This window comes from Equus asinus, chromosome 3 (genome assembly GCF_041296235.1).
Source record: "Equus asinus isolate D_3611 breed Donkey chromosome 3, EquAss-T2T_v2, whole genome shotgun sequence".
Taxonomy (NCBI): Eukaryota; Metazoa; Chordata; class Mammalia; order Perissodactyla; family Equidae; genus Equus; species Equus asinus.
The window spans coordinates 1933316-1958335 of record NC_091792.1 but is presented as its reverse complement, the minus strand read 5'-3'; the positions used below and the strand labels follow the sequence as shown (position 1 = coordinate 1958335).

The 25020-nt window shown below is 43.6% G+C and overlaps 1 protein-coding gene across 7 annotated transcripts in view; it reads right to left on the bottom strand.

Moving 5' to 3' along the window:
* Positions 1-25020, bottom strand: part of NPNT (nephronectin) — a 75569-nt gene that overhangs the window by 2774 nt on the left and 47775 nt on the right. For all 7 annotated transcript variants that reach the window (XM_044767442.2, XM_044767447.2, XM_044767441.2 and 4 more), the window contains 3 exons: positions 10494-10580; positions 9914-10012; positions 1370-1626 (listed from right to left, as the gene is read on the bottom strand). In XM_044767442.2, coding sequence (XP_044623377.1) covers positions 1370-1626; positions 9914-10012; positions 10494-10580 — 443 coding nt within the window. The remainder of the gene's footprint in view (positions 1-1369; positions 1627-9913; positions 10013-10493; positions 10581-25020) is intronic.

The window sequence follows — 25020 nt, the reverse complement described above, 5'->3', positions numbered from 1 at the left end:
CTCTGCCCTTTCCAGTGCCCCTTATTTAGCAAAATAAAGGCAAACTTCCCCAAAACTAAATAGCAAACTCACTTAACAGAAGGAGAGACTAGAACAAGGCTGCCAGGGTCACCTGAGCTTGCCTTTTGGTAGAAATCTGAATCATCAGGAAACTTCATCAGGCCACATTACTGAGAATCAGTTATTCTTTAAGAAGCCATTTAAACTATAGACTCCTTCAATTTGGGAATGCTTATGAAGTGGACACTTCTGTCAAAGAGTCCAAGGTTGGAAGTAAAGAGTGTGGTGGAGTAGAAAGTGCCGAAACAAAGAGGCAACAACCTGAAGGACCATAATGGTGCGCCTGGCTCAGATGCGTCCTGGTTCCTGGTCTGGGTTGATGGGGCTGCTGCGTAAAATGGGCGGGAACCACCCAGCATAATCCAGCCGCAGCTGTTCTACCCACGTGAAGACGGCTCACTCACTATTTGTGATTTTACCTTCTGTAGAGCATCCTTGCTCCTTTAAAAACAAAAACCTTTCTATGCTTGAAACTATTTGAAATGATTTATCTTGTTTTATTTCTCCAAGCAATATAACCATTAAAAATTTAAGAAAAATCCAAAGAGTAAAACAAAATCCCAGACTGATAAAAGCTGTATTAATGGAGTCTATCCTTTTTAAAGTAGTTTCTGGAAACTATAGCTATAGGCATAGATGCAGAATTTCTTAATAGCAACCATTTTGGAGGCATCAACATAAAGAAGACCCTTTCTCCAAATACATTCCTTACTTTGGGGGGTGTTAGAGATCATTTTATTGCTACCCAAGACTTGATTACTTAAGATAAAATTTGTGCATTCAATCAAAGCTTTCCCATATCCTGTCCTGAATGGAATAGTTTCCAAGCATATTGTTCTCGGTTCCCACCCCAGGCTGCTTAACTGTGATCTCGGAGGGAAAGGAAAAACATTAGACTTTAAAGAAGCATTTCAAAAGAGAAAGAAGAAACACTTCCAGGTAACTCACGGTGGTAAAAGCGTGAAGGCCTGAGTCAAAGGAAAAGGAAACGCAGGTACTGTTCAGCTCGCCACCCTGCCCTTTAAAGTTTCTGTGGATTAACTTAAAATTTTTTTTTCAATTCCTAATTTTGTTCCCTTAAAAATAGAGGATTTCCCCCCGGTGGGGAGAGCGGTGGTGGTCACAGGTTGCAGTGAGGAAGGAATGAAGAAGCAACGAGGGATCCTGGAAAGAGGCGGTGAGCGGAGTCCTCGTGCCCGGTTCAACACCGTCCTCTGCGCGTTCACAAAGAGCAGGCTCTGCCCAGCAGACCCAGAGGCCCCTCGGAAAGGACCCCGTCCAGGTCCTGCCGCCTTGGGGTCCTACTTACGCTCTTGACGTCAGCCCCGCGCAAGGTGATGTGCGTCCGCCTCCAGCCGCCGCCGCCGTTCCTTCCCCACAGGGCCGCCGCGTGCGCCCCGTGTCTGCGCGCCAACACCTGCAGCGAGCCGGAGTGCAGCCCGGCCACCCGGTGCCTGAAGGACAGGCACAGGGCCCCCGGGCGCGCCAGGGGCTCCAGAGGGAGCACCAGGCGGGCGGCCCTGCCCCCGGGGCCTTTGGCGTCCGAGACGGTCAGATACTGTCCACCTGGAAGGGAAGAGCAGGCTGTGTGTCCGGGCCAGCATCCCTCTCCGGCACAAACGGCAGGGAGAGCGGTTTCACGGGTTTCGCTCTAAGAAACGTCAAACGACGACAGTCATTTGTAAAGAATTCCAGACTGCTGAAGGAGAAGAACGTGACTTACTCTGCGGTTGTCTTAAATTCTATGGTTTTTGTTTACAGAAAACGCTCGCTCTGTCCATGGAAGGCGCAGGTTATGCCAAGGACACGCGATCATCACTAATCCTAACGCTGAACGCTGCGGCGGCATGCGCTGGGACACGGGCACAGAAACTCACCCCCACCCCCACCCACCCACCCACCGCCTCCTCATGGCTCAGAGGATGTCACGCTGCCTGCGGGTGTGCTCGTTGGCTCTAAGCTGCCAGGGAGAATGTGCTTTGTGGATCATTAACCTTGCGACACTAGAACAGCTGGCGAGTTAAAGGGCACTAGATGTTTCCTCTCCCTCTACTTCTTACTTTTAAAAATCTCTAGAGAGAGAGGAGTCCTTTAGAAGAACCGGAGTTGGCCTGGTTTCTCTCACTGCAGCACGCCCAGCCTCAGGGAGACGCAGAGGTCTCCTGGAGCCGCTCCACGTCGTCCCGGAGCACCAACTTTATTCGGAGGTAAGTAATTGAAGACATTTTTGTGCTAAATCCATGACATGACCGACAACGATATGTAAGTTTTCTATTACATACATATGAGCACAAGACGTTACTCAACCTTTGCTCCGGACAGGTGGCTTTGCTGATGTCCTCAGGCCCCTGGGCTACAGGTGCTTCCCGGTTAGAGGAACCGCAATGGAGGGGAGACGGGCTCAGCGGCGCTGGCGGAGGCCGCTTCTCCGGGGGGAAAGCTGCGCGCAGCCGTCTGAACTCAGCCCAGGTACAGACGGCGCCCCCTCGGCTGCCGCAGCGCGGCCAGCTGAGCAACACGTGTGCTCCAACACTGACGGGGCCACAGGAAAAATGTGGGCAACACTGCACCCACGGATGTGGCGGGAGGAACCCCACTTGATTTCCAGTGAAAAGATAAACCACCATTTCTTGTTTATACCTAATCCGTACAAGACACGATAAGGGTTGGGATGTCCTCCTCCTCTTCAGGCGACGTCTCTCCCAAGTACCCCCCTGAGCTGTCATAGGACCAAACAGGTGCTTTCTGTGCACTAACAACATGCCACGCTCTGCGGCAACCGCCCTCTGGGGAGCATCTCATCTAACGCTGCTACCAAGCCCTCGAAGTGAACACCTCTTAGGCTTGTTTTCGGGAAGCTGAGGCCTAGAAGGGCGAAGTCACCCAAGGTGTCACCCAGCCAGGAAGTGGCAGAATAGTGGTTTGAGGTCAGAACTGCCTGACCCCCTCTTCAGCACCTGCTGCTCCCAGACCAGATTCACTGGTTTACTGTTTCTCTCCCAAACCAGCATTCCTCGCATATGTAGGTGTTTAATGCCGTTTGTTGAATAAATGATGTTCTAAGAATACAGCAAAAAACTGCAGGAAAAATACGTCCTTGACTCATGTACTTGACTCACCGAAAACACACGCATACACAACATTTCCTTATCCTCCTTCTGCCCCCAGGCCCCTAAATTAATGCAAACAATATTTTGGGCCAAAATATTTAGATGGATTTTAAATGTCTCCCTGTAAGTGAGCTTTTGAATCATCACAGGTATTTTCGTTAAGAACAAGATATAAGGTTATTACAGTTAACCTGCAAGTTTTAAGAAAACAAGATTAAGCCCTGTGGAATGTAGCTTTCAATTTACGGAGTAACATAATGTCCATTACTTTACCTGTTAACCGTGAAGTCAAAGGAAATGAGGGGAGTTTGCAGTGACGTGGTTTTTATTTTGGGGCCTGGCTGAGAAACTAGCCCAGCTATAACTAAGATAATGATGGTCTGCTGGTATTTACTCCTAAGTGCAAATAGCTTAATTTTTTTCTTATAAAAGAAGTGGTGTGGGGCTGGCCCGGTGGCGCAGTGGTTAAGTGTGCATGTTCCACTTTGGCTGCCTGGGATTTGCCAGTTTGGATCCCGGGTGCAGATGTGGCACCACTCTGCACGCCATGCTGTGGTAGGCGTCCCACATATAGAGTAGAGGAAGATGGGCATAGATGTTAGCTCAGGGCCAGTCTTCCTCAGCGAAAAGAGAGGATTGGCAGCAGTTAGCTCAGGGCTAATCTTCCTCAAAAAAAACAAACAAAAAAAGAAGTGGTGCATGCACACAGGAAAAAAGATACAATAGAAAAGCATAAAGAGTTTAAATAAACCATAATCCCCAAACCCAAAGATAACTACTAACATTGTGATTTCTGAACTTTTCCTATGTAAATGCACACACAAAAATGCACATGAATATGAAGATTTTTCTCAGTGTTATAAAACTTTTTTCAATAAATATGTCACAGCCAGTTTTCTATGTCAACATTTTTCATAGATGCAAGTATACCATTAATAATTTAACCAATTTCTTGTTGAAGAATATGTAAGTTGTTTCCAAATTTTCGTTTTAAGATAAAAATACCATAAAATACTAAGACAAGCAAAAAAAAAATATTTGCACACGTGAAAAAGGGCCAAGTTTCATCTTTTTTTAAAGATTGGCACCTGAGCTGACAACTGTTGCCAATCTTCTTTTTTTCCTTCCTCTCCTTCTCCCCAAAGCCCCCAGTACACAGTTGTATATTCTAGTTGTGATTGCCTCTGGTTGCGCTATGTGGGACGCCACCTCAGCGTGGCCTGACGAGTGGTGCCAGGTCCATGCCCAGGTTCCGAACCAGGAAACCCTGGGCTGCAGAAGCAGCGCGCATGAATTTAACCACTCGGCCACAGGGCTGGCCCCCCCAAGTTTCCTTTTTACATAAAGAACTTTTACAAATCAATAATAAAAAGAACACAAAAGAAAAATGAAAGGGATCACAGAAAAAATGACTTTAAATATATGAAAAGATGGTCAACTTTTCACAATAAAAGAAATGTTAACTAAAATGAGATGCCTCGTCACCTATTAAGTGTGGCAAAGATAAAATAGTTTAATATCTATGTTGGGGATAGTTCTTAAATATTGTCAGTGGGAGCATAAGTTGCTGCAACCCTTATAAAGGGCAAGTCAGTAAAATCTATCAAAATTCAAAATGCAAATTCCCTTTGACCAAGAAATTATTCACCTAGGAATTTATCCTCCAGATATATTCAAACATATATGAGCCTGTCCAAGGTTACTTGCTGCAGCCTCGTCTGAACTGGCAAGAGGCTGGAGACCTGAACGTCCCTCAGTGGATGCTGGCTGATGCACTGTGCACAGGTGAGGAGAGGTGGAGGGAGCGCCGTGCATGAGAGTGAGGGTGCTGTGGGTCCTGACCGGGGACAATCTCCAACGGCAATGGCGAATACTATCTTAATGGTAACTCCAGGCTTTAGGTACGTTTGGTAGATACTACTGATTACCCCATTTAAGTAACTAGCTCAAGGCCAAAGCTAGTAAGTGATGCTGGGTTTCAGCCCAGGCATTCTGGCTTCAAAGTCCTTGTTCTTTGTGTTAACATTTAAGATAATACTGTTGAGTGAGAAAAGCGCGATACAGAAGAGGGTGCTGCTGTGCAGAACATATTTCTGGAAAGGTAACAGAGAAACTGGGGAGGGCAACTGGGGGCCCGGGCTGGGAGGTGGCTTTTATTTTCAAGGTTGATTTATTTTTCCATTTACGTGTACTTCAAAATAAGGTTTTTAATGCTGCGCTAGACATACTTGTATGTATGCGCTGGCATATTCATCATGCATTTAAGTGAATTCCTTGAAGCCATCAGCAGCAGACAGCACTGGTCAGTTGCCTTTAACCCCAGAAGCCAGGGTTCCAGGGGAAGGGCCCCAGGTCCAGCCTGTATGTCCTCAGCCCACAGCTACACCATGCATCACCATGTCTGGGGGCAGCACGATTTTCCATTCCTGAGAGGAATGTATTGCTCTCACTATATCACAATTAAATTCAAGACTGATTGTGATGAACAAAACTGAATGAGCACCAGCAAGGGCAGCTAGCGTGTGCACTTATTTTGCAGCTGTTTCTCAAGGTTGTAAGTTTATTTACTAAGGGTTTTCTTAGAGATATTAGCATATAAGAATATTTGAAAATCTGGATCTTGGATAAAAATGCACAACATTAAAATCAGTCACAACTGGAAACCCAAACATGTTCCTTTATAAATGGTATAATCTATAGAGAAACAACTCAACAATTAGTTTGGTAATTAGGTAATACACAGAAATTTCTTAAATTGCTTATATTCTTCTCTGGCCTCTGCATGCAATGCACACGCACACACACATACACACAATTCCACTGGACCTTCCTAGAAGAAAACTAGGCAAGAGAAAGTAAGCTTTATTCCTTTTTTTCCACCAGCTTAGGGCTAGAATTCCCCAACACACGTTGCAGGGCCCTGCCTGCAGCTGACCCTGACAGAGGCCGTGCACTCCTGCCCCTTCTTTCAGCTCTCTGCATCCTTTGGTCTCCCGATCCGTTCTCCTGGCTAGAACCCTGCCACCCACAGATCTCTTTGGAATTACCCAGGACATACCATTCTAAGTCAGAGGCTCAGAGCCCCTGTAAGAGGTTTTCTAATCCAACCCTTTTCCACTGCTCAAAACAACATCAAGCCACATGTCACCCAGTCGAACACCTCCACCGACAAAGAGCTCCCTACTTCCATGTGACAAATAGAAACGACAAGCAGTGGGATATATTGGAGCATATGAGGAAGCCAGCTGGTGTAAACCTAATTTGGCCTGCCTTTGTTTTTCCAAAAGGGCCTGATATGGCCATTGAGCACACATTGTATATCTCCTTAAGCATTTCCTATGTCCCAAAGACAAGCACAAATGCCCTTAAAATAAAGGTGAAAATTCCCCCACCTTGGCATTTCCTTAAGGATAAGCATCATTCCTTAGGCTAGGAACTGATTGCTGTGCTCACCTGTGACCACCCAGCTTGAGACAACAGACCTGCCACCCTGCTGTGTCCACCGAGACAGCAGACCTACCTGCGGTTTCCATCAATCGCTGTGCCGACAGAGCAGTCTCGAGACTATTGTAAAAGGGACATTTCAGTCATATGTGAAACATCCTCTTAGGGGGTATATAACCACTCTGTACACCTGACTTCTTTGGTGCCCTTTCTTCTTTGGGAAGAAAGGCCCCAGGCCATGGTCCTCACATTTTAGCTCAGAATAAACTCACCAAAATTTTCATTAGATTGGTTATGGATTATGTGCGTCAACACATGTCAGCCTGATCTCTTTTTAGACAGCTCTGACTATAGGGAAGTTCCTTCTGAGAGTGAACAAAAATCCAGCTCCCTGTGGGTTTCACCTACTGATCCGACTTCTCATCCCCTTGTGGTCACAGAACAACTGTGAGAGATGTTGTCGTTCAAGTATTTGAAAAGCAGCTGCCCCATTATTTCTTCTCCAGGCTCAGCACTCTGGTTTCTCCATCTGTGGAAATCCAGGTCATTCTCTCCTAAGCGAGCTACACTTCTCTCTATTCTTCTCAGACTAGAAAGAACCCACCAAGGTGTATTTTCCATTCTGGAAAACATACCATATTTCTATGGAACTGACCCAACTCTTTGGCAGCCATGACACAGGGTTCACACCCTGATTTCACTGCCCACTAACACTGAAGTCTCTCACCTCCTGCTAAGTCGCATCTCCCCTCCCACAGCTGCATAGTTGGTTTCCAGACCATGAGCCATACCTTGTACGCATCCCCACAGCGTGACCACTGAGCTAACCTCCGGAAGCTGGTTGTGTCGGCACACACGGTCACTCCTCCTCTGGCTTGGAGTCATCCACAGTTTGGTTAGTATGCCTTCAATATCCAAGTCTGACATCCAGTTCATTCAAGTTGTCAGTAAACACCCAGAGCAACCCCAGAAGAGCATGCCTCCGGGGTCAGAGCCAATCGCCAGGAGTTACCCAGTCACCCAGGCGACCACTTGTTTCCATCTGTTCTGTACTATCACAGCCAAATGACCATGTCAAACTTTTCTGTCTACTATTCTAATTTCAAATCTTCTCATTTTTCTATGGGAGGCCAAGTTGAATATGTGATAATAGTCTTGAAAAGTGCTAAATTGGTTTTAAAATATAGTATTTAAATTCTAAAACTCAAGTATTTTACATAGACTGTCTACACAGAAGTGTAGTGAATTCTTCTGTGTTCAGTGTGAATTGCTCTCTCCAGTGTACTTCACTTGAAAGAGTTATTCATTGTGACCACAACCATTATTCACACATGGCCTCTAAAACTCCCTCCTCTGCACCAGACTCCCTTCGGTCAGCGTCCATCAGATCTGAGACCTGAGGTAGCCCCAGACTAACGCTGCAGATGCTCTGGGCCCTGGACCCCTGCGAGGCTGAGCCCCAGACTAACGCTGCAGATGCTCTGGGCCCTGGACGCCTGCGAGGCTGAGCCCCAGACTAATGCTGCAGATGCTCTGGGCCCTGGACCCCTGCGAGGCTGAGCCCCAGACTAACGCTGCAGATGCTCTGGGCCCTGGACTCCTGGGAGGCTGCCTAGGTGGCACAGGGAGGCCTGGGCATGAAGCCACAGTTTAGCTCTTGGCGTTAGGAAATGCAGGTGGCCTTCTGGGCCTCAGTATGTCCTTCGTGAAATAACACTACCTGCTTCACAGGGTGGAGAAGAGGGTCAAATAAAATTAGTGAGATGATAAGTGAGTCAGGACTACAGTAGGTTTAAATAATGTTGGTTTCTCTCTCATTCACGGGGATCTGTGACATTCATAATAACGTTGTCCTGCTCAGAGTTAACTTCAATTATGACAGGGTGAACACAGGAATGAGAGGGACTGTACAGTGTGTGTGTCTGGCATTAAAATTATTATGTAGCTAAAATAAATCTAAAAACCTATTTGAATTTATGGACTATTCATATTTTTTAAAGCTCACCTCAAATTTTCATTTTTAACTATCTGTAATATTCCAATCTTACGGGATCTAATGAATTTATTTTTGGACTAATTCTTTAAGACCTTGCTACTCAAAATGTGCATCAAGGACTGTAGCTTTCCCCAGGGAACTGTGATAAATGCACCAAAATCTGCACTGTCACCAGGTCCAGATGCTGTGTGTGCACACGGACCTCTGAGAAGAACTGGTTTAACAGGGCACATGCTCTCTCAGCCAGCTTCTGTGAGTTTGTGCTCTATCTACATACCTGGAATGGTATTTAAGAACTAGGCTTTTAAAATAAATAACATACTTTTTTTCCAGGTCTTGTAGCTTTCATTCTTAAGTCTGGAATCAGGAGCATAAAAAGCAAAAAAGAAACCAAACTCCTCACCCTTCCACTAAGCTGGCCTCGCCCATAAAGATTTAATTGCAGAGGGGAGGGGAAAACCCCAATAACATGTACCTTTGCTTTCTGAAACAAGATGACAAAACATCTTGTCAGCACTAAAACTTTAGATTAATAGCAAGTGTGCGATTTAAAAGTCTGATAATTTTCCAAGGGATTATGTCTAAATCCACCCCTCTAATAAGAATCTTGTGGAGTAAGCAGTGGTACTTTATAGCTAATTTCTCCAGCATCCAAGTTGGATTGAAATTTTCTTTTTTTTTTTTTGTGAGGAAGATTGGCCCTGAGCTAACACCTCTGCCAATCTTCCTCTACCTTGTATGTGGGACACCACCACAGCATGGCTTGATGAGCAGTGCCTAGGTCCGCACCCAGGATCCAAACCCACAAACCCTGGGCTGCTGAAGTAGAGCATGTGATCTTAACCACTGGGCAACCAGGGTGGCCCAGATTGAAATTTTTTTCAGAGAGGTGTTCACAACTTCACAGCAATTTCACTGTCTCCTTCTACATCTCAAATCTTAAAAAACAGGACATAATTGAGAAAACAACCAGGGACACCACCATGGCTGATGGACTGCTATATTACTCCTTTTATGCTTGGGGATGGGGCACTACAAATAACTTGAAAATTACGTGTTAGAATGAGTCTAAATGTTTCATTTACCAAGCTTTTTGAGAGAAATTAGCTGGCCTTTTAATGAACTACTCGTTTCCCCATAATATAATTCTAGTTGATAACTAATAAATTCAGTTCACTTTAAGAAATGGAATACGAATGCTGGACGAGTCTTTCTTTGCCCTCCTTGTTAAGTAAACACAGAGCTGTGTCACAGCTACTTATGGGCAGAACAAGGCCCTGAGACAGCGGGATAACTGGATTACCTGCTGGATCCCTCACGGGTTGCCAGTGCCCATCACGGTCCTTCTCCCTGATCCATCCACAGAGCCCATGGTCAAAATTACAGCTGTGCATCAGAACACCTGCAGGAAAACGGCCAGAAAGGTGAGCAGACCCCAGCCAACAACAACAGAAACGAATTCGTGCCCAGGGTCTCTGTGCACCCAGCGCTCTATCCCCATTCACTATCCCCCCAGAGCTTCTCTCACGAGCTCAAAGGGAAAGCTCACGGATCCTTTCTCAGCACGGCTGTGTGTGTGCTCAGCTGTAGAAACAGAACACGCATGTTGCCAAATCATGACCTTGTTACATCCTCACTCATAAAAGAGGACTTCCTCCTCACAGTTTAAATGCTGCTTTAATGCATTTTTTAAAAAGAAGATGATGATTCATAATTATTTTTGCTCAACTGATTTAACTACAGAGGAAACCAAGTTGTAAAAAAACAAAATGATGTATTTTCCCAGATGTAAGCAAACAATCTACAATTTAAAAGTTATTTTCATGAAATGGAGGGAAACAATAAAATGTCATCATAATGGTACCAAGAACGTAAGCATCTACCTGGATCATCCTTTGCTTCATCATCGGCGCTGACTCCTCTTTCAATTTCAAATATTTCAAACAAGTCATTTGAAGGCTGGCGTGGAACTGCGGGAGAGAGAGGCTATGTTTTGTTCTGATGAGCTATTGACAAAGAGGCATTATTACCTTTAACGAGGGGCAGGGGAAAGACCTTGGCGTTTCACTCATCTGGAAGAATCCAAAATATTAATTACATTTCACAAGAAGACTCATGACATTTTTTTCTGTGGTGACTTTAACATTTACCTGGGTACAATTTTTAAAAAATGGTTTTCCGAAGTTTCCAAAATTCACCATCAAAGTACATTAAAAAGTCTTCATCTGAAAAACACCTTTTACAAGAGCTACCAATTTCTAGCAAAATATTCATCTCTATGCGATTCTAAAGTTCGCCTCTATGAAGGGTACATCATGAACTCTAAATTGAGGCTGTTCTAATGGGAAGAGCAAGTGCAGGGAACGGCGGACGGTGTGACCGCAGCATCGACTCCTCTCTGGGACCTCTGCCCACGCTGCACTGTCTCTGGGTTTCCCCCGTGGCCTCCCCTGTTTCCGAGGGCTCCTGGCTCCTTTAGGATCAAATGCAAACCCGTGGTGCAGTACTCGCAACCCACCCCCAAACGCACAGCACCATCCGGACCTGCCGTCCTCCTCAGGCCCAGACAGTCCCCAGCCTGGGATGCTCACCTTCTCGCTAATTAACCTGACAAACACTCCTCGCTGAGGACCCAGCTAAAGCCCACAGTGGGGAACACTCTCAGGCCCAGGTGAGTTAGCTTCGTCTCCCTACACTCAGAAGGCTCATGTTTACAACCTCTGCTACACTCTTTCATAGAGAAGTGCAGCTATCTACACACTCGTGTGTCTGTCCCTCTGCTGTCTCTGAGGTCCTGGAGGACATCGGTCACATTTTATTCATGTGGCATTTCCAGGGCTTGACCTGTGACAGGCACTCAGTAAGTGTTCACTGAACAAATGTAAAGATCCTGTCAGAAACCCATGTACTTTGTCAGGCCTTTTCCGCAAATGAAACAAGTGGGACAGAGCTTAAGAATCCACTCAAAAAATGGATTCATTTAAATCATTAGTTATTTATTCCATGTGTATTTGATTGCCACCCACATTCCCAGCACCAGGGGAGGCTGGGAGACAGGGTGAAGGGGTAAACAAGCCCGACAGGACCTGGCCTTCAGGAAGCCTGCATCCCAAGGGGAGAGCGGACATTAAACACGGATCAACATGACAATTCCAAGTTCTGACAAGGCCAGGAGGGACAAACACAGGTGACGTCGTGGAGAGTAGCTGAGAGGGGCACTGGGAATGGGGGTGGTGGCAAGGGGAATTCTTGGCCCAAGACCAGGGTATACTCCCCTGTCTTTGCCAGAACTTAAATTAATGAGCTCTATTTTTATAAGGCAGGGAGTAAAAGCTGTCGAACACTAAGGAGCAGACATCAGTCAAAAGGGCTCTCTTTCAACAATGTTCCTACTATGTTTAACAAGAATTTTCTTAAGTAACAATCTCATAATATTCACACTGATTTTTTTAGCTTACTGCTTTTGACATTTTTTCCTTTTTGTTTCAAAAGCCCAAACAGTGAAGCCCGTTCCCCTTTCCCCCTACACTCACAGGTAGCCGCCGCCCCGCCCCCCCCCCCCAGAGGGACGAAGGACAGATGCTCAACACACAGGATCCAGGACGCCCTCCTTTACAACCCAGTGACTGACAGCTCTGCCGTCCAATCACAGCTTCCCTGCCCTCACATGGGGCTCTGAGAGGGAGTCTGCTCTTACTAGAAATATCATAAAGTTGTAGGCAAGCATGCTTCATTTCTCATGACATAGAGAAAGTTAAAAAAAAAAAAATCTCTATAGAACAATCACATTTTGGTTCCCTTCTCTTGCTGTAATTACACAATTTATCTCTGGCCTGGAATAGCTCAAATCTTGCAGTACCGTATTTCAGGGGCATTATGGCAGTTTGTCAGCCCCCTTTTCCAGACGAAGGATGGTCAAATGGTAAATAGAGCCTGAGTGTGGAGGGGGAGGATCTCCCCAAGGTTTCCTGGCACAGGGGGCCTGTTTTATGAAGGGAGCTCAAGAAGGGCCTGTCTGAGGAAGCACCATGTAGACCCAGAGGAGATGGGAAGAACGTGGAACTTTCTATGCAAAAAGCAAAGTGATGGGACGGGGGAGAGGGAGTGCTTCAGGCAGCAACTACAAAGAAAGTGCACAGAACACAGAGAATGGAGTTCACGGTGTCTGGAGGATGCTGGAGAAAGCGGTAGGGCATGAGGTTTAAGAGAAAGGAAGGGACGAGACCACAAGTTTGGAAAAAGCAACCCAAAGCATTAGTCATCCAACAACCTGCACACTTTCAGGATTTTGGGCCCTGGGTTTCCAGGAACTGTTTAATTTGGCAGTGGATGATCACGCACACCTTCACTGCAGCTCACTGGGACTCATTCCAGGGGACTTAGGGACCTGAAATCCTCAGCAGCTATTAGTTCTTACAATTGCATGTGTTCCACTCTGTAACACAGGCAAATCATCGAGCTAATTCTCCTTCCTCACACTCACCAGGATGCACTGCTGAGAACACTCCACTGATGTGTCAAGAGAAGGTACCCTACCTACTCCCTGGTATATTTTACAGTTTCCATGAACTAAGTAGTGCAAAAAAATCACCCAAGCAGTATGATCTCAACTATGTACGAGAAAAACAAATGAACAAACAGACTACAAAAAAGAGTGATAAGAAATACACCCCCACGCATATGCAATCAATTAACCTATGACAAAGGAGCCAAGAATATACTACGGGGAAAGGACAGTCTCTTCAATAAATGGTGTTGGGAAAACTGGACAGCCACACGCAAAAGAATGAAAGTAACTCAAAATAGATTAAAGACTTGAATGTAAGACCTGAAACCATAAACTCCTAGAAGAAAACATAGGCAGTATGCTCCTTGACCTTGGTCTTGGCAATGATTTTTTTGGATCTGACACCAAAAGCATAAGGAACAAAAGCAAAAATAAACAAGTGGGACTGCATCAAACTAAAAAGCTCTGCACAGCAAAGGAAACCATCAACAAAATGAAACAGCCAGCTACTAAATGGGAGAAAATATTAGCAAATCATATATCTGATAAGGGTTTAATATCCAAAATATATAAAGAACTCATACAACTCAATAGCAAAAAAACAATCTGATTGAAAAAAGGGCAGAAGATCTGAATCAACATTTTTTTCAAAGATGACATACAGATGGCCAATGGGTACATGAAAAAGTGCTGCACATCGCTAATCAACAGGGAAATTCAAATCAAAACCACAATAAGATATTACCTCCCACCTGTCAGAATGGCCATCATCAAAAAAAAAAAAAGAAAGAAAAAGAAAAGAAAAGAAATAAGTGTTGTCAAGGATGTGGAGAAAAAGGGAGCCCTTGTGCACTGCTGGTGGGAAGGTAAATTGGTAGCAGCCACCATGGAAAACAGTATGCAGGTTCCTCAAAAAATTAAAAATAGAACTGCCATATGATCCAACAGTTCCACTTCTAGGTATTTATCTGAAAAAATGAAAATACTAATTTGAAAAGATGTATGCACCCCCACGTTCACTGCAGCATTATTTACAATAGTCAAAATATGGAAGCAACCTAAGTGTCCATCTATGGATGAATGGATAAAGAAGATGTGGTGTATACAGAATGGAATATTAGTCATAAAAAAGAAGGAAATTCTTCCATTTGCAACAACTTTGACAGCATCAAGCTAAGTGAAATAAGAGAAAAACAAATACCATATGATCTCACTTATATGTGGAATCTAAAAATACCAACCAACCAACCAAGCTCATAAATACAGAGAACAGATTGGTGGTTGTCAGAGGTGAGGGATGGGATGGGAGAAATGGGTGAATGGGGTCTAAGGGTACAGCTTCCAATGATAGAATAAATCATAGGATGTAATTCACAGCATGGTGACTATAGTTAATAAAACTGTGTTGCATATTTGAAAGTTGCTAAGAGAATAGATCTTAAAAGTTCTGATCCCAAGGAAAAGAGTTTTCTAACTCTGTATGGTGATGGGTGCTTACTGTGGTGCTCATTTTGCAGCATATACAAATATTGCATCGTTATGTGTACTCCTGAAACTAATAAATATTTTATGCCAATTATAACAACAACAAAATACCCCAATATGCTAATAGCACTAGTCTGAGTTTTGGAAATAAAAGTGATATTTTCCCATTTGTTGGTTTTTGTCTCTTGAAATTTTATATTTTAAAGATTGTTTATAACAAGAAGTAATTTCTTTTATGGAAAAAACTTACCTAATACATTGAAAAAAAAAAAAAGAGTTCAGTCAGAGCACATACAGACACTTACCCTACAGCAACTCTAATGTCTGTTATTTGTATTTTGATTGTTCAACGAGAACTTGAGAGTCTTGCCACCTATTATTAAATGTGAGGCTATGAAATTGAAATATATTTGTGAAATGTGAAATATGTTTCTGAAATTTGAACATTTTCTTTGATTCAAGAGAACTATTTTAGTCAATGGAGAAAATGCTAATTAAAATCAATGATGAGCCTAAAAACAGAAGTATAACAGGGATAGATGCTGATAAGTGATTTTTCTAATTATTCTTCCCTGCTTCATATTTTGGCTAATAGTCAATTTAAACACATAATATATACGTATTATAAAAACAAATACATACCTGATACTCTCTGTAGCTGGACCATTAATTCTTGGAATTAGAATGGCATAATTTTAGAGATTAAAGAAAGGATAATAGAAATGCTAATGATATATTCCTCTACCATCTGTCCATCCATCCTCCCTCTGTTCCATCCACTTATTCCATCCATCAATCAGGAAACTGAGCATCCACTGCCTACGAGGCTCCAGGCCAGGAGCTTGCCGTGAAGCACTGAGCACATTCTTCCCTTCATGGGACCTGCATTCCAGAGGTGATGACAGACATCTAACAATTCCCAGGTAATGAATGCTTTAAAGGAGAGGTCGGGGATGCTACATAGGGGTGAGGGGTGGGGGCTGACTAAGTTAGCCTGGGAGGACGGGTGGGTGAAGATCTGAGAGGTGACACTTAAATAAAGGAGGAGTCGCTGTGAGCTAGTGCCCTAGAGAGAGAGAGGGTGTGGCCCTAAACATCACTGGAGCTGTCGAGCTCATGGGGGCGTGGCTGTGCAGGGCCTTTGAAAGCCCTGTAAAGATCTGGGACTTTATTTTGGTGCAAACTGGAAGGCTTTGAAAGATTTTAACAGAGGAGTGCCAAGAACTGGTATATCATTCTGGCTGTAGCTTGGAGAATGAATAGGAGGGAGGTAGGAGTGGATGTCAGAGGGCAATTAGGACCCAAATTAACGTAAACTAAAGAATGTTCATATACTCTTTAGAAGATTTATTTCCTAAAAACTTTTCTTCCATTGGTCAATGTTCCACCTGCCAAAAAATATTTATTGCCCATCATTTCTTACCACCTTCTGCATGAACTAAAACAAAGGGAATCTACAGGAACTGAAGCAAACAGACAGTGGATAAAAACGTGGTTGGACTGGGCTTCAGCACCACGGCTCCTTCCTACTGGCTGGGGAGCCTGGGAGCCTGGAGCAGAATTGGCCACACACACACCAGGGAACTTCTTAAAAGAACTCTGGCCAAGCACTTCCTATTAATATATTTTCCCTAGGGAAATAATATTAATATATAACCAGTGTTCATAAATGAGGTTTCCCAAATAGTCAACTGTATATTTTTATCCAAAAAGCATTAAGAGTAAGCACAGTGAAGTAAACGTAAATATTAACATACACGCCTCCCAGTGGCAGCCTTCTTCCAAAGAGTAACTACGGCAAAATGTAAGCATTATTTATTAAAGGTGGTTTGCAAATTCTGTTTCTGTTCTAGGGTGGCTCCCAGGGCAGTTCTGGCATTTGTTGTTGGACTAAGAGATTAAAGATAACACTGTCTTAAATTCCTTCTAAGCTTAGGAGTTTAGTTCATCGGAAGAGAATGTAACTTTCCTAATATTCTGAAGGCTCTTTCTGGTGGCAAAACCTAGGGATTTTTAGACACTACAGACTGGGGATGAAGGACAAGGGATTTATGAGGCTGTCTCTGGCCTCTCTCCTCTCCTTTCTTCTCCTCTCCCCACTGCCCCTTTCTCTTCCTCTCCAGAGGAACAACATACACCTTATAGCTTTAGATGACCAGAGAGAAGCAAACAAAAGGACTGGAAGAGAATTTCTGACATTTCCTTAACCACATTAGAGAACATTCTTCACTATCCACTGATTACTAGCAACAAGAAAAGGCTGCGGGGCTCCACAGAAATGAGCCCCCGTTTGCCAAAGCTTTCATCTCCTAAGAAGGATCTAAAAAGTTCAAAGACACCTTTGGGTTGAGAGTGAAGAGCAGAACTGGAAAAAACTGAATCTCTGGTGAAAGGGGGCACACACAGCTACTCAATAACGAGCCCCATTTCTGTGACTCACCTATTTCTCCTTTAATAAAGTTTCAGAACAACTCGGAGCACTGCCTGGAGCCTCCTTCAGAGAACAGGATGTCTAAAACACAGCTCCTTCCCAAGCACGGCTGTGAGAATGACAGCAACACTTGTCCAGAGGAAGAGGGCCTGAGAGCTTTTGTTCTCTGTCCTCCTCTCAGGAAAGGCCCCATCAGGCCTGAGTCTAAGCACTGGCACGCAGGTGGGGAGTGGACTCCCTGCCGGGCTGCTTGGACTGAGGGCATCCCCGAGACCTGGGCTGGCACAGAAGGCTACCTGCTGTGGGGGGCAGGTGTCAATGCCCTCACGCCAAAGGAATCACTTTAAAGGAAGGAAGGAAGCTCGTATTTCTGATATTTATCAGACCATCATGTAAGTTTCCCATCCAGATTCATCTCTGAAAAGGCTGTTGTCACTATTTGCACAGGAAAAAGCTGACGTGATGCTGTCTCTATTCTAACATCGCAACTCTTCAACTAGGCACTCTCAACACCTAAAGGAAACAGGCCCTTGTAATCACAGGGTAATAAGTTAAGGACCTGTGAAGTAGCAGCTTTCGATGTGCATCTCTCTGCTCACCTACCTAATAGCTCGCACTTGCAAACCAATTTGTTTCAGAAGGATCTGATTAGCCAAAAGTAACATTAAAGTTGTATGAGCCATAATAAAAAAACACCAGAAAAATACAAACTCAGAACTAGAGCACTAAATAGGGCTGTATTTTTGAGTTAAGTAGGAAATGTTATCATTACCATATAAATGGATTCAGCATCAACAGAAGTAGTAATGGCTATTATGTATTGAGTTCTCATTCTATGTATTGTGTATGTATATACATTGAGTTTTCGTTGCATTCCAAGCACTCTGGAGAGAGTTTGACACTCACTCTCCTCTCATTTTCACAGCGGCCCAATGAGGTGGATGCTGTGATACCCCCACTTACACATGAGGAAACAGAGGCACAGGAAGATTTTGTGACATGCCCCTCATCACAAGTGGCTGGTGAGCACAATACTCTTCATTACTATAGACATAGACAAATGTGCATAAAACTTAAAAAAAAAAAATCTGATTTCTGACCTTGGTCACGTTCACCAAGAACTCAATTTATACTTTCTGGAGAGAGCTATTTTTTCTTCACCAGCCACCACAGGATCCAATTAAAATATAACTCAAAAGTCGTGGAAACTTTCAGAATTCACAGCACCAGATCCTGACCTATAAGCAGTGACAACTCACCCCTTCAAAACACTGGCAGAAATTTCATCTTCAGGGAGATGTCAGGCATCTTCCCAGGGTCTCCCTAGGATTTGCTGTTTACTAGAAAGTGAACTAGTCTGAAGACCTTTTCACCCCTCGGCAGAAACAATCTTTTTACTTATCAGCAAACAGAATCAGAAAAGAGATCATATTTCCATGACTAAGAACAATGTGATCACACCAGCCACACACTCTGTAAAGCCCACAGAAGGGTAAAGAGAGAAAGAAACTGGACAGCATGCAGCAAAGCAGCAATCAGTCAAATGGAAACAATTTTCTTCTTATTGTGTGGTACTTGGAATTTCAATACATTCTCATGATCTAGAATAACACAGCAACAATGAGTCCAGTTCCCTGATATGGCCACTCATAAGAACACCTGATACATCTTACATTATATCCCATAATCTCTATTCTGCAACATTTTTCTTCATATGTCCCAGTTGCTACATTTTAGACACAATTGCTACATTTTAAACATTCCACATCTAGCTAATGCTGTCCCCATTCAAGACATGGTTCCTCTGGGTTGGAGCTGCCATGATGGTGTAGAGAGCCCTGTGATTCCATGTGGCTGGCAGGTCAGCGGTATTACCTGTGAGCTTGTTAGAAATGCAGAATCTCAGGTCCTACCCTAGACTCTCTGAATCAAAGTTTTCATTTTAACAAGATCCCCACGTTTCTTGTATACACATTAAAGCCCGAGAAGTACCCCCCTAGAAAGCCTGACTTGGTAAATGTGCTGTAGGGATTAGGAACCTACATTTTCAATAAGCATCCTAGGTTACTGTGTTTCAAACGAGCTTCTGACAACACTGAAAAAAATCTGCTTCCTGGTCCAAGTGATATTATATTTCTTGCAGTAATCTGAGCTTCCCAGCTAAAATTGGACATATCTGACATACTCAATTGTAAACAAAATTTTGAGAGGTTAAAAATAGAAGCTAATAAAACCTTTAATGAATTTTTAAAAACCAGTATATTCTAAATAAAATTAACATGACTAACAATCAGAATTCCCTGGGTCACTTTTTCAAAACACCCAATTTACTCTCCTGCTGGGAGAGTGGGATCTGTTACGCCAGCCCCTCTCCTAAGGAGTTACTGCTGTAACGGCCGCAACCAGTGACAGCGGGAATGGAAAGATTAAAAATCACCGTGTGAGGATAACAAAATGACAATAAAAATCACCCAAAATATCATAAACTGGATAGATCCATCATTACTATTTGGTCTTTTTTCTTCTAGACTTTTATAAACATCTATATGTATATAAATATCTATATGTCCACATGTATTTTATACCTAATTGGAGTCAAATGGTATACACAGTTCTGCATATTCTTTTCACTTAATTTTATAACATGGCTATTTTCCCAAGTCATTAAATATTTTCCAAAATACAGCACTGCATAATATTTCATTGTTTTGTTGGCTGGAATGCATTTGTCCTAACTTCCTTCACTTTGGCTTCTGCATCAAGTGGCTTTTTGTTTCCTTGGCTCTGGGACAGCTCTACCTGCCCTGACCCCAGATCTTCGTCTTTGGTGCTCGGTCTCCAACGTTTCGGCAGCCCCCTGCAGCATAGCTCTGGTGTCCGGAGAGGCCTCCCAGCAAGTACATCTGCTCTTCTTGCTCTGAGTCTGCCCAGAACCTCCCTGCCCTCCCCAGCTCCCCTCTGCCAGCCTCCTCCAGAATCCAGGATCAGCCCATTGGTCTCAGAAACCTTGCCAATGAGAGGTAACGGGCGAGGGCTCTTCAGCCCAGCCCAGCCTGATCTGAAGCTGGTTACAAGGAATGCTAGTCCCCAAAGTTAAGTAATCCCATGGTTAAATCCACTTGAGAAATGATGCACATTATATGCCTCTCAGAGCGATTCACAATGACCATTAGCACATTGAGAAGTCTTACAGTTAACAAACCTACTTAGGTTGACTAATGCCTAGAATCTCTCACATTTATTCGACCTCAGCACTTTTTCAGGCATTAACTTGCATAATATCCTAGAGAACTAATGTTCTATGAAACACTTTGAGAAGCTCTGCCCCATCCCCTTAGTGAAAGAACAAGAATTTCATGCTACGTCAGAAAACTGTAGTGTTGCTCAAATCATGCCTATCAGGGCTAGCCCTGCAAATACATCTGATTATAATTCTGTTCACACCATCTAAAATCCTCGGGTCCCTCAAGTTGAAATTAATTTAAAAATATGTTCATAATATTTCATATCACACATTAATCACACAGCATTTAAACACTCCCAATCATAGTTATTCCTATAAAATAATCTTTTGTATTCCATAGTAATTAACAATTTATAAACGCTTTTACTTGTATAATGTCTGATGCTTGAAAGCACTCTATGAGAATGGAAGGCCAGAGACATTCCTTCCATTTCGCGGATGAGAACATTGAGGTGGAAGGCACGGTAACTTGTCCAAAGTCACGTGACTCATGAACAACAGGGTGAGAATGAAAACTAGATCTTCCTACTTGCTGGATTCTACTCTGAGCCCCTCCATTTCGTGCGCCCCGACCTTGTGTGCAGATTCCCTCTCAATGACTTTTCACTATTTCTCAACATCAAGCTTAAAATTTAGAGACATATTAGATTTAGAGTTTTCAGAGAATGTGTTTCAGTGCTATATTAAGCTGTATCAGGATGAGAGGAAGACCGTAGCCTGAAGTAACTTTGCTCATTTGGGAAGGACCATCAGAATCAAGTTAAACTTAGCTCGTTCAAGCACAGGAAGGGTTACTTAGATTAAAGAAACTGAATCTAATATACAATTCCATTTCGTTCCATTCAACAAATATTTTTGAGTGCCTACCATGTCCCAGGCCCTGTACGACCGTCTGAGGGAAAAGCATCAGAGGGTTAGATAGCTGCCTGTAACCCTGCACTCTAACGCACCTGGCACAGAGGGAAGTGATCAGATTACAAAAACATGTTTAAGAAAATCCCCATTGCAATCAATATGGGGTCAGATTCGACTGTTACGTATCTTTGGACCCCATCGTTTGAGACAGATTTGGAAAACAAAGAGAGTTCAAAGGGTAGGCCAAGAAGGTTGCTAAGCAGGTTGAAAACCAGTATTTCTAAGAAGATTTATGAAACAGAAGTTACTGAGCCCAAAAAGGAAGGAGTTGAGTAATTTCCTGAGAGTATTCCCTGAATGCTAAATGGAGTACGGGGTCTGGGGACAAGAACCAGCTGTCTCCATCAGCCTGAGTACCTGACAACGCTGAAGAGGTGTAAGCTGTAATTCATGAATTTACATGAAGGTTAAATACAAGAAAGGGGACCCCAACAGTGGGGTGGGTTACTAGAAGAGACTTCAGTCACCTTCAGAGATTTTGGATATAATTGGGATAATTATTTTAAAACCTCACAAGGATGTCACACATGGGTAATTAATTGATGTGGGCATAGATGGACATTTTTAGGCCCCAAATTAAATGCCAAAAGGCTATTATAACTATTCCACCTGGACCACCTATTTCAAGTTTAAATAACTGTTTTGCTGTTTTGAACGCCTTTCCTTTGTAGGGGTAACACAAGGACAAAATCTCCAGCTTCAGTGGTATTTTGTTTAGTCACGTGCCACACAACGATGTTTCGGTCAAGGACTGACCACTTACGATGATGGTCCCATAAGATTAGAACCATGCAGCCTAGGTGTGCAGTGGGCTGTACCATCTAGGTTTGTATAAGTCATTCTGTGACGTTCGCACAACGATGACATTGCCTAATGACACATTTCTCAGAACGTGTCCCCCTCACTAAGTGACGCGTGACTGTAGACCCAGAGAAAACACTGTTTTAAGGGGTTCTTTCTTAAATCTTTCTTACATGAAAAATTTGTGTACCTTCAAACAAGCCAAGGTTCAAATAATAAAACATAAAGCAAATTATTTGAACTAGTTTCAGAAGCTAGGAAATATATACTTTGAGACATTATCTCTGATTGAAATCATTTCCCTTCTCATTAACATCAAATTTTCAGATTTAATAATACACTGAATAGAATACCAATCTCCAGAGAGGAAGGGAGGGAGGGAGACAGAGAGAAAGAAAAGATGGTGGAAGGACGCACACAAAAAAGCTCCCCATAGTATTAAAATAAGTAACAATCAGGGCTGGCCCAGTGGTGTAGTGGTTAAGTTCATGCGCTCCGCTTCAGCGGCCTGGGGTTCACAGGTCCAGATCCCGAGTGTGGACCTACACACTGCTCATCAAGCCATGCTGTGGCGGCATCCCACATAAAAACAATAGAGGAAGACTGGCACAGATGTTAGCTCAGTGACAATCTTCCTCAAGCAAAAAGAGGAAGATTGGCAACAGATGTTAGCTCAGAGCTACTCTTCCTCACCAAAAAAAAAAAAAAAATTAGAAAAGAATATATTTTAATTCTTAAATATAGGTTAAATGTGTTATTATATTAAACTAGCTTTTGTATGGAAAAGTTGATTACATGATAATTTATTTTATTTCAAAATATTATGAGGGATCCATCTACTCATTCATTCCTTTGTTCCACAAATAGTGTTCCAGTGCCCATTATGTGCAAGGCATTATTTCAGGTTTTTGAGATATACCAGTGAACAAAACAAAGATCCTGGCCCTCAAAAATCTTATATTCTGGTAAGGAGAGACAAAAATAGATATTATAAACAAGTAAACAATAAAGTATATTAGAAGGTGATAAACACTATTTAAAAAAGAAAAGCAGTAGGGAGCAGCAAGGTCAGGTGTGCGGGTGGCAGCTGGAGTCCCAGAACAGAACAGGGTCAGGGCAGCCTCCCCAGGAAGCTGAGATTTGCCTGGAGGTGACAAAGTGAGCCAAGCTGATAGCAGGGGAGAGGAAGAGGGAACAGCTGGAGCAAAAGTCCTGTGGGAGGAGTCTGAGGGTGAGGGAGGGTGCCGGGCCGTGAGGGCAGAGGGCCAGGAGCTGAGGCCATCAGGACTCTGTAGGACGCTGGGAGGGCATAAGGTCTTCCTGCACCAAGTGGCTGCTGGTGCAGAGCTGTGACAATGACACCTCATTTCAGTTCTGAAAGGTCCCCTGGCTGCTGGCTTGAGAAGAGCCACAGGGGACAGGGGGGTTGGGGAGGAGACCGGCTGGAGGGCCAGCAGTACAGGTCCACGGGGCCTCCCCGAAATTCTGCAGTCCATGAGCTGCTGCTGCTACTCACTAGGTGGCAAAACCACCTTCACTTAACCTGGCCCAAATGTCTTTAGTGGCCAAATTCATGTAAATATTCGTATTTCACTGTGGAAAGACTTGACGTGCTTCAGTTTGTGACATGCAGCACACGTACCACAGTCCTTCTCTAGTCGGAAGATGCTGGATTCCACAACTCATCTGGATATGGGATTTGGGACCTGTGCTTGGGGGAAGCATGGCCCGGGCCTGGGTGGTGGCACTGGAGATGGTGAGCAGTGGCCACACTTGAGACCTAATTTGAAGTAGGGCTCACAGGATTTCCACACAGACTGGATGTGGGGGTACGAAGAGGAACAAGAGGACGCCAAGATCTTCGGCTTCAGCAATCTGTAGGACGGAGATGCCGTATCCTGGGGGGCGAAAGGCTGTGGGGAGAATGGGTTTGGGGTGACGGTCAGGAAGAATTAGACATGTTGAGTCTGAGACATCTATTTTCATCCAGCTGGAGAGGTTAAACAGGCAGAGGATACAGGAGTCTAGAGTTTGGGGAGAAGTCTAGGCTACAGGGGTATTTGTGCTATAATTTTTGTCTTCCTTGATTTCCTTTCAGAATCTTTACAGTTTTTTCTCAAGGGGACAACACACACACACACACACACACACACACACATAAAGAAAAGCCTTGCTTAACAACCTCTTCCGTTAAAGAAATATGTATATTTCAATGTAAAGAAAAATGCAATTGAAGTATGGGGCCACTTGGAGACTGCCAGGCAGTCTGAAAATTCATGAAATGAGGAGACCTGAGTTCTGTTCTCAGACCAGAGGAAGATAAGGATGGCGTAGAAAGTTACTATCCCAGAAGTGAAGAAAATATTCAGTGAAGAAATGGTGTTGAACTAAAACAGTGATGAGGTTTTCTGTTTCACAATGAATAATAACAAGTTACTTGTCCTGAATTAAAAACTGAGAACCTTTCCCTAATTCAGAATATACGCTGCAATCACAAGATAGCAAATTAAGCAGTGTCCACAATCCCCTCACAGGTGCTGAGAGTAACCGGCAACCACGGCTGAAGACGAAAGGGAGTGGAATTTAATTTTTGGCAGGATGTCCCGAGCAGCAATGCTATCTGTGGCATGCAGCAGCCCGGGCACAGGATCAAGGGAATTCCTCCCCCGGGCACGTCTGCAAGTCACCCTCTGCTGGAACGAGTGCTCTCAGACACCAATGGAAGTCCACGCTTCCCCAATTCTGTCCTGCTAAATTCTACTGGTGAACTTCAGCGTTATTTTTAATTCATTTGTGTGTCGGTATGGAAAGGAATAATAGGAAGAGAGACTTTTCAAAAAGAGAAAACATTAAGACTCAGAAAGATGTTGACGTCTATGTTAGAGTGTCTTTTTACATTAAACAGCCAAGTTTTTATGACCATACTTTAAGGCAGTGAAATAATATAAATATTATATTTACTTAAGCACCCATGAATAAAAGTCTCATTTTATGATCACAAAGAGATGAAGAAAACAAAACAGAAGA